This window comes from Nicotiana tabacum, chromosome 20 (assembly GCF_000715075.1).
Source record: "Nicotiana tabacum cultivar K326 chromosome 20, ASM71507v2, whole genome shotgun sequence".
Lineage (NCBI taxonomy): Eukaryota > Viridiplantae > Streptophyta > Magnoliopsida > Solanales > Solanaceae > Nicotiana > Nicotiana tabacum.
The window spans coordinates 2342068-2352498 of record NC_134099.1 but is presented as its reverse complement, the minus strand read 5'-3'; the positions used below and the strand labels follow the sequence as shown (position 1 = coordinate 2352498).

General features: G+C 35.5%; 1 protein-coding gene across 1 annotated transcript; it reads right to left on the bottom strand.

Annotated features, from left to right (window-relative positions):
* Positions 1-309: 309 nt before the first annotated feature.
* LOC107773632 (LEAF RUST 10 DISEASE-RESISTANCE LOCUS RECEPTOR-LIKE PROTEIN KINASE-like 1.1) lies at positions 310-4893 on the bottom strand. Its single transcript, XM_075240757.1, is given in 11 exon segments — positions 310-875; positions 878-1443; positions 1445-1541; positions 1625-1666; positions 1669-1854; positions 1963-2004; positions 2096-3394; positions 3473-3727; positions 3857-3904; positions 4023-4197; positions 4200-4893. Coding segments are annotated over 11 exon segments (3447 nt in total). The 5' UTR covers positions 4758-4893; the 3' UTR covers positions 310-696.
* Between the last annotated feature and the right edge of the window lie 5538 nt (positions 4894-10431).

The window sequence follows — 10431 nt, the reverse complement described above, 5'->3', positions numbered from 1 at the left end:
CTTTTTGTTGCTCCCTCATAAGAGAATTTGTCACTCACTCACTATTCTTGAGCCGATGCTCTATCGGAAACAATCTCTCTACCTTCTTAAAGTAGAGGTAAGGTCTGCGTACATATTACCCTCCTCAGACCCCACTTGTGGGATTCCACTGAGTTTGTTGATTTATCGTCGCTAATGTTTGCTTTGTTAGCTTCCGCATGACGCTTTGTTATTTTTGATCCCAACATTTTCCTCAGTTTTTCCAACTTTTAACTTGGAAGCCAGTAGTTTGTGTCAAGGCACAGGAACAAGACAAAAAACACATTGATGTTTTAGAAAGGAAATAATTTCAGGAACATTGACAGTTAAAAAGCAAAAGTAGCATAACATATTTATTATATGTACATTGCCTATAGTAGATTCTGAAGTCTGAAAATACATTCTTTTGTAAATTCTTAAGATATTCACTCACCAGTGCTAGTTGTAGTAGAGCCACTAATCCATATCTCACTATTAGTATCTGATGGACTTAAGAACTTAACTTTCTTGAGCAGTGCAACTTCATCTGATTCAGGCGAAAAAGGAGGGATATTAACACTCTTAGACGGTTTCTTTTTTTGATTTGCACTGGGTGTCCGAGTCTCTTCGAGCCCCGACTAATCCTGGGGGTGCACAGGCCCTCGGCAAGGAGTTTCCCGCAAGTGCACCACGGTTAATTCAGGTTTTACCCAGTCCGATGGCCCTCAAAAATTGTTTGCATCCAATGGGTTTCGAACTTGAGATCTTGAAAGAGAGCAAACCCTTAGACTTGATTAAGTTAAAACTAGCACTAGTCTCTAATGTCTTCTCATTTTGGAATTTTCCACTCTGAATATTTCTCAAAATGTCCAATACTTTAGCTTCGCGACAGACATGATCATTCTCTTAACAAGTGTATCTGATGTAAACCTGAGCAATGGATCAATCAGTTCATCAAATGCACATCTTTGTATCCTGTTTATCGCCAAGTTAGCCAAATTGATCTCGTGCTTATGCCTAGTTATGTCCACAGCTGGCATTGATGATATCAGCTCGATAAGGACAACCCCGAAACTATAAACATCACTTTTGTCAGTAAGTTGATAACATTCATGATACTCAGGATCGACGCATCCAGGAGTCCCTTGAGGAGCAGTGGATATGTGAGAAACGTCATTAGGGAAAAGTCTTGACAGCCCAAAATCTGCAACTTTGACACGAAAGTCGTCAAGAAGAATGTTATTAGTCTTCACATCGCGGTGTATTACATCAGAAGCATGCAGGTAGGCCAATGCACTGGCTGTTTCTACTGCAATACTCATACGGATGGGCCACATGAGCGATCCCTCTACTGCTCCTTCGCCGTTGAGATGATCAGCAACTGTTCCATTAGGAATGTATTCATAAACAAGGAGAAGTTCACGGCTTCGTCTTGATGTGCAGCCGAGTAAGAATTTCGATTTCATTTATGAACTGTTGCATTCTCTTGCAGTTGTGCTCATATAGGCATTTTACTGCAACTTCTCTTCCATCATATAGTTTTCCTAATTCATAACATGCAACAACAGTGAGATACTGAGTGTTTTTGTCTTTTTAGCATAAGTCTTACATTTAAAGTTATACTTACCATAATATACAGTCCCAAAACATCCATCTCCAAGCTCATTGAGGAATCAAAATTATTGGTGGCTTCTTTAAGTTCAGCATAGGAAAAAACTGGAACCTGAAATCCAAAATATCTGCTCTCTACCTCAAGCTCCCGACGAAGTTGTGTAGAATCATTCTTCCTTCTCTTGTAACGCCATATAGAAAGGATGACAATGGAAGATACTAGGATCAAACCAACTCCACTAAAAACTAGAAAACATAAGACAAAGTAATCAGAGTCTGATTCTTTTGAAATGTACTATTCTAAACTACAAATGTGGTTATTGGTAACAAATATTGTTAATAACAGGCAACTACCTGCAGCCAGAATCATTCTCAGCTTACTTTTTTCTTTTTTTCCTGAAGTAAAAAAAGAAGCTATTTTAGATAAACCTCAATAGAAAACAAGCAGAACAATAGTTTTTTTCCCACAAGTTTCAGTTGCATATACCTTTGGAACAATGAAATTTGTGTTCGCGACCGATCAGGCATTTCCCTCCTTTCTCAAGACAGTGATGACAATCATTGGACAACTCCCATTCTAGCAGAATATTAGAAGTCAACAGTTCAAACAAGTCACTAGCATATAGTTTAGATGGTGTAGGCAAAGGAATTGGCAATTGTATTATTGAACAGTGATCTGGAAGTTTGACACTTATCTTAGCACTAGAATTTCCCAATGTTTTACTGGGATGGTGATAATAGACATTGAAATCTTTACACATTGTATTTCTCAAAATCATGAAAAAAGGCATCAGTTTTCTTCTGCATGATGTCCTGACTGTAAAGAAAGGGGCTATAGAACTTTAACTAGTTGTACTAGTTATATCAGAGCAAGTAAACCATTTATCACTCAAAGAATTTGGTGAAGGTAGGGATTTGACTTGCTTCGACAATAACAAATTTTCTGATTCAGGGAAAGGAGGAACTGCTACTATTTTAGCTCTCTTCTCATTGTCAAGTTCACTAGTCTGAATCTCCTTTAGAATATCCAGAACTTCAACCATAGTAGGCCTCACATCCCTATCTGTCTGCAAGCATAGAAAAGCCAGCTCTGCCACTGAAGTCGCCATTTCCCATATCTTGGTATCTGAATCGAACCCCAGGGATGGATCGATCAACTCGTTAAATGCACATTTTACTATCTTGTTTATTGCAAAGTTAGCCAAATTAATCTCTTGGCTATGCCTATTCATGTCCACAGCTGGCATTGATGAAATGAGCTCGACAAGGACCACCCCGAAGCTATAAACATCGCTTTTACTAGTCAGCTGGTAACATTCGTGATACTTTGGATCAATATAGCCAGGGGTTCCCCGCGGTGCAGTTGAAATATGAGAGACATCATTTGGGAAGAGCCTTGAAATCCCAAAATCTGCAACTTTAACACTAAAATTGTGATCAAGGAGTATGTTACTAGTCTTGACATCGCAGTGTATTACGTCAGAAGCATGCAAGTAAGCCAATGCACCAGCAGTTTCTATAGCAATGTTCATGCGAATTGGCCACGCGAGTGATAGCTGCTTCGCTCTTTGACCATGGAGATGATCAGCAAGAGTTCCATTAAGAATATATTCATAGACAAGGAGTAGTTCACGGCTTCGGCTTGAAGTGCAGCCATAGAGGGTGACAAGATTGTTGTGCCTTAGTCTAGTAAGGATCTCAATTTCATTTACAAACTGCTCCATTCGCTTGCAGTTGTGCTCGTAAAGGCGCTTTACAGCAACGTCTCTTCCATCCTTAAGTTTTCCTGTTCATCGATGGACAAGAATTAGCCAAAAGAAGAAATTGTTGAAGCATAAGTTAGTTGGATTAGGAAGATCCTCACCATAGTAAACAGTTCCAAAACCTCCATCTCCAAGTACTCTAGAGGAATTGAAATCATTTGTAGCTTCTTCAAGTTCTGAATAAGAGAAGACTGGGACACAAAAGTATATACTGCCTATCTCAACATCATGTTTAAATATATCTGACAATTTCTTTGTTGAGAGAAAGCGTGATGGACTGAATTTCCTCTTCTGATAACACCAGATAAAGTACACAACTAAGCAAGTTATCAGCGCCAACCCAACTCCACCAAAACCTGGAATAGAAGTCAATAATCCAGCCATTAGGTCTTTGAAAAAATAAAAAGGAGAAGGCCTTTTTCCTTAACTCCGTTATCCATACATTTTGTATAACCTAAACAATTAGAGAAAGGTTCTGAGACTACCTGCTGCCAGAAACAGCCACACTGCACGTCTTTTAGTTGTTTTTGCATCTACGAGAGGGGAACAATGTAACGAGATATATTATCAATATGTGACATGAAACAAGAAAGGGACTAAAGAAACATGAACTTGACCCTTGAAAGTATATATTATTTTGGAGATGTTTACCTTTGTGACAATAAAATTTGTTGGTTTTATCAGCGTGGCATTGACCTCCATCTCCACCATAGTGGCAGTGGTAACAGTCATCAGATAGTTTCCATTCTACTAGAAAATAGGGAACTAACAAGTTGAACAAATCACCATCATATGATCTCGGGTCAATTGGCAATTTAATAAGCGAGAACAGCTAGCAGTAAGATCGTCTGCTAGAATGTCTTCTTCATCAGCTCCATCAAGCTTGTAGTATATGGTGAAGCCATCACAGCTATCGTACACTTCATAATCATTGAAATGAGCACTCATTTTCTGGGTAATGTATGGGGTATTATTACTGTTGCTACTGCATTTGAAGAAGTTGTGAAGCGAAAGCGTAGTGAAAGAAATAGAAGGGGAGTCTGGAAGGGAGAATTTATTGTTAAACGCCTGGCACTTGTGTTGCGTCAACATGGTATTAAGCTTGGCGTCCGCAAGCAAAACTGTATAATTAAACGGCTTCTGTAAAGCATAGTACCAATCGCCTCCAGGAAGCAGTTGGATTCTTGGAAATGGTTTAGCATCACAACCAGAAATGGACATTATTCCACAGTCAGATTGTGTGGAAAGAGAGAAAGGAAAGCTCAGGTCAGTAAGATTTCCGCATGAAAAGGACTTTCGACAAGTAGAGTTAGTTAAACCATTTGCCTGAACAAAGATCAGAAGAAGAGATAGAAAAAAACAAACAAAAGAAGAAGCCAAAGCCATACTGAATCCTTTTCCAAGAAGAGGAAAGCTAGCTAAAGGTTTGTGAACTATAAGTCTAACTTGCTCACAAGTCTCTCTTTATAATATCAAAAGTGTATAAATTTGTCAAAAAGAAACACTATGTGGAACCAAACGTATAACATGGGTCAGACTTATTAGGGAAAAGGAAGGTGAAGAAAAAAAGGAAATGTTCACATTAGCCTCTCTAGTCATTGACAGCACTAGAAAGACTTGACTTCTTGACTCTGCATTCTAACAGCAACTTCTCATCATTTTCAGGACCAAAGTCTCTGGAAATGGATGAGTTGAACTGTAGAAATAGAAGCTATATTCAGGGGCAGATCTACAATATAACGAGCAGGTTCAACTGAATCCAATAGCTTCGGCGCAGAACCTATAGGTACAAAAAATATGTTCTGAACCCAGAAAATCAAATGAATTGTGGGTTAAGAAAATTACGAACCTATAAAGTTAAAATCTTTGATCCGTCCCTTGCTATATTCTCAGTTATCTACAGATAAATGGTTTATAGATACATCCAAAGGTGAAAGCGAAAAAGGAAATGGTTTACAAAAAAAAAAAAAAAAAAAAAAGGAAATGGTTCTAGTCACACCCTAAAAGACACTTCAATAATATTAAAAAAAAAAAAATCAAACCTTCCATTTGCTCACTTTCTCATTGGAAACTACCAAGAAAGTTTTTCAAGTTTGTCAATATATAGAAAGCTAGAAATTATTGCTATGTTCCAAGCCATCTTCTTCAAAATATGAGAAAGAATCAATCATTAATTTTTATTGCTAGCTTATGAAACAAGCCCAGGGGCGGATTCGGCATGTATTTATTCGAAGCCAGTATTTTTGACCCGGAATATAGATTTATGATGTGAAAGCACTAAAATGTCAACAAATATTAGATTTGAATCCATAATTTAAATGCAATAACTTCAGTACTACAGCAACAAACTATCCAATGTATTTCCACAAGTTGGATCTGGGGAGGGTGAGATGTACGCAGCATTACCCCTACTCTGAACGGGCAAAAGAGGTTGTTTCCATAGACTCTCACCTAAAGAAATAACTTCAGTACTAATAACCTTAAAAATCGAGTACATTATACTAAAATCCTAAATCCAACTCTGGATAAGAGTGCATATAACTATGGCTTAATACTCAAATTGACACTTATATTTGCACAGATTTTTAAAGTAAAAGCACCTTAATTCCATGAGTACTCAAATAGATACCTCAACTTCTAAAAATCAAGCCGTGTATTCTTCAATTGTGCTTCCTTTTCTGTTTCACAAGTTTTTGAGCCTAAGAAAAAAGAGAGGGACTTTGAACGGAGAAACTACTGCTTTTTCGGAAAATCAATGCTTGCCGGAAAATTACTCCGGTGATCCCCTTTACATTTTCCGACCAGCTAGGGTTCAACAAACCCTTCCCCATTTTCCATGCCACTTCCTCTTCCTCCTCATTCGTTAAACCCATTTTCATCTTCAAACCCTAACCTACCCCGCCGGGAAAGTAATCTTCGGCTAGCCTCACGTAAGAGCTGGTCGGAAATGGTGTTTTGTTTTTTATTTTTATTTTTCTGATTTTAGTCCCTTTAACAAACAAACAAAAAAATCACTGTTATAAAATAAAGACACTAAAAGAGAGAAACTGATATATTATTCAAATTCTTATATCAACTGAAATTTAATTGATATATTATTCGAATTCAAACTGATATACATAATGAACTGAAATTTTTTTTATTTATAGAAGAAAGAAAGCTGCTACTGCAAGCTGCGATGTAAGGTGCAGTGTAAGTTTCTACTGCAAGTTGTGGTGTAAGCTGCTATTATACCAAATATGGATAATCTTCTACTGAGAGTAATGTTTATCCATAATGAAGTACTGAAAGGATAAGCTCATTATATTAGGTATAGATAATTTTCTACTAGGGTAATGTTTATCCATAACGGAGTACTGAGAGAATAAGCTCATTGTACCAGGTATAGATAATCTTCTATTGGGGTTAATGTTTATCCATAATGGAGTACCGAAAGAATAAGCTCATTGTACCCGATATGGATATTCTTCTACCGGGGTAATATTTATCCATAACGGAATATCGAAAGGATAAGCTTATTATATCAGGTATGAATAATCTTCTATCGGGGTAATGTTTATCAATAACAGAGTATCGAAAGGATAAGCTTATTATACCTGATATGGATAATCTTCTACCGGAGGTAATATTTATCCATAACCGGGTATCGAAGTGATAAGCTTCTTCATGAAGCTTATTTCCAATAAAGTACTAATATATAAATATATTTACGACGGAGTCCCATATTGATATAATATAATATCCATATGTGCCAAAATGAACATCCATAATATAATATATTTATAACACTCCACATTGGATGTTCATTAAAAGATAATGTGCCTCATTAAAACCTTACTAGGAAAAACTATGTGGGAAAAAATCCTAGTGAAGTAAAAAGACTACACATATTTAGTAATATGCATTGCTAAGTGCCTCATTAAAAACCTTATAACGAAAACCCTGTGGGAAAAAACCTTAATAAGAAAAAAAGAGTGCATCGCGTATTTTACTACCCCTGATGAAAACCTTGTTTCAAATATTTGAGTCCCCGCATTCTAATCTTGTATCTGCATAACCAATACGATCTGCACAACCTATAAATGCATAACAATTACACTAAGATAGAATATTTCAGGACCAAGGAGTTCATCATCCTCTTCTGGAGGTCGGAACGGATCCTTATTCACTTCAAGTGATCGAACACCCATTGATGTACTTAATGGGTGCGCTTTGTCCATGAAAAAACGTTTAAAGACCCTTTCTGTATAGGCAAATTGATGGATAAAGATCTCGTCTGCTAAATATCAAACCAAAAATAAATTTTTATTTTTCCAAGATCTTTCATCTCAAATTCTTTCTTAATATATTTAATTTCTTTTGGAGCTCTTCTGAATTTCCAAAAAAATTTATGTTGTCAACATAAACAGCAAGTATAACAAATTCTGATGACATGTTCTTTATAAAAATACATGGACAAATAACATTATTTATGTAATCTTCTTTCAGCAAATATTTACTGAGGCGATTATATCACACGCGCACTGATTGCTTTAAACCGTACAAAGATCTTTATAATTTGATCGAGTACATTTCTCAAAACTTTGAATTATATGCTTCATGCATTTTCAATCCTTCAAGGATCTTCATATAGATTTAATCAAATAAGTCATATAGGTTGAGATTTGTATCTAAATTGTATGACATCTTCAAGTGTCTGGACTGTTGGTCCGATCCTCACAATCTTTTATAATATTGTGCACTATATTGTATCAAATATATCGTCAACGGTCATTTTGTGTCAGTTCTTAAGCGACATAACTTGTTGAGATCTCATCACTTTCTTTATTTTCAGGTATTTGAGCTTCTTCGGGAGTTTCATAAAATATTATTTCGTGGGCTCTTCTAGAGCTTATTTCCTCCTCATTATGATCATTTTGATCATTAGCTCCTACCATTTTTCAAGGATTGTTACCTTTGGAATCGATTGGTCTACCACGCTTCATGCGTACAGTAAACTCTATCCTTCAGGGACTTTAATTTTAATAGGAGCATTTGTAGCTGAAATATGATATTAAAATTTGGATCAGCAAATGCTTCTGGCATTTGACTTGAATTATCTTCTAAGTGAGGATCATATTAATGATAATTCGATTCATATAGCATATCTTTCAGCTGTTTATTCCATCCCCCAAATGTTAGAAAATTAACATATATCCCCAATCTTCTTTGGGAAACATATCTTTATGTATTGTGGTAGAGAAATTAATCATATACCACACATCAAAAGATAGTAAAAATATTTAATTTCTGATCCTAAACCAATTGTGAGGGGAGGACTTTATCATATATTGTTGGTCGGATGCATACAAGTGCTGTTGTATGCAATTTAGAATATCTTAGACCAACACATAAAATTTTGTTCTCATAAGCAATAGTTTAGCCATTAGTAGGAGGTATTCAATGCTAAACCAGCTTGGATATAAACCATCATTGTCAAGATGAACTGTCTTGATTTCATAATCTGAAAGTTATGCTCTTAATTGAGAAAAGCAATCTCAAATGCCAAACTGCAGGTTGACAATAAATATACATGTAACCATCTTATATATGTATCTATAAGTGGTTCACGTGATAGGTGAAGGGGTCTTAGTCCCAACTTTAGTTGGTATAATCAATTTATTATGAGAACAAGCAACACAAGAGAATTCTTGAAGAATCTTCTAGTTCTTCAATATATGCTTATCGGAATTCTTAAATAGCTCATTCAAAAATGGCAAATGAAAACTTCAAGTTTATCATGGCATGTGGTATCTCTTAGTAAACTTCTGGTTTACTATGACATAAACTTTTACATTAGTAAACTTCTAGTTTACCGTGACTGCTTTTGCATTAGTAAACTTCTGATTTATTGTGATACATAATATAATATAAATTGAAGAATAAGGTGGGTAACTTCTCACATATATATTATTTTACCCCCTATGATTGTGAAAACATGAAGATTTTCAATCTTCCAGTTATTTGTAGTCTCAATATGATAGTCATATGTATTAGTAAAATTTAGGTTTAATACAATATATGTTTTGACCAACAACAACAACCTAGTATAATCTCACTAGTGGGATTTGGGGAGGGTAGTGTGTACGCAAACTTTACCCCTACCCTGGGGTAGAGAGGCTGTTTCCAAATAGACCATCGGCATCCTTCCCTCCAAGAACTACCCACCTTGCTCTTGGGGTGACTCGAACTCACAACCTCTTGGTTGGAAGTGGAGGTTTCTTACCATCAGAGCAACCCCTATTGTCTATACAATATATGTTTTGACCATAATCATATAACATGAATGACATATTTGTATATAAGATCTTGGAGAGCCTTCATTTATTATCCACAATCTAATATTTATCGGACATTACTGGTGTCATATGTCTTTTAGGTAAACAGTTAGCTCTTCAGGAGTTGTTAATACATTTTGTACTATCAAATATTGCTCATACACTTCTCATATCATAAGAGAAAATCACAATCAAATAAATAATGTAAAACAATTGTTTAAGCACAAGAAAACTCTTCTTCATTATATTTTCCTATTTCAGGAGGCAATTTCAATTGTGTTACTTCTTCATGAGCAAATTTAAAATACGAAATATTGAGTATATATTCTCTCAATTATATTACCTCTTCTGGAGGTGAATTGTAATATATTCACATCAAGAGCGCGTTCATATTTACCAGATTTATTAATATTGTCACATTCACTTTAGGGAATGGATTAATATTATCAAAAATTCTCATCATTCAGGAAATCGAACATAATTATCTGAGTGCGCATTAATCACATCAAATTATGATGTCTCAACCTCTTTTAAAATATTTACTTACTTCAAAAGCAAATTGAGGCGTGCATTTAATATAGAGAATATTTACAATGAGATATACGAAATATAACCACTTCTGGTGGTTGTATATTTCTTGCAAACTCTGCTATTGTTTAAGTTGATCTAATAATGTTATTCATATTCTTCAAAATGACATAAATAAGATATATTATAATAAAAATCATTATCAAATTATAATT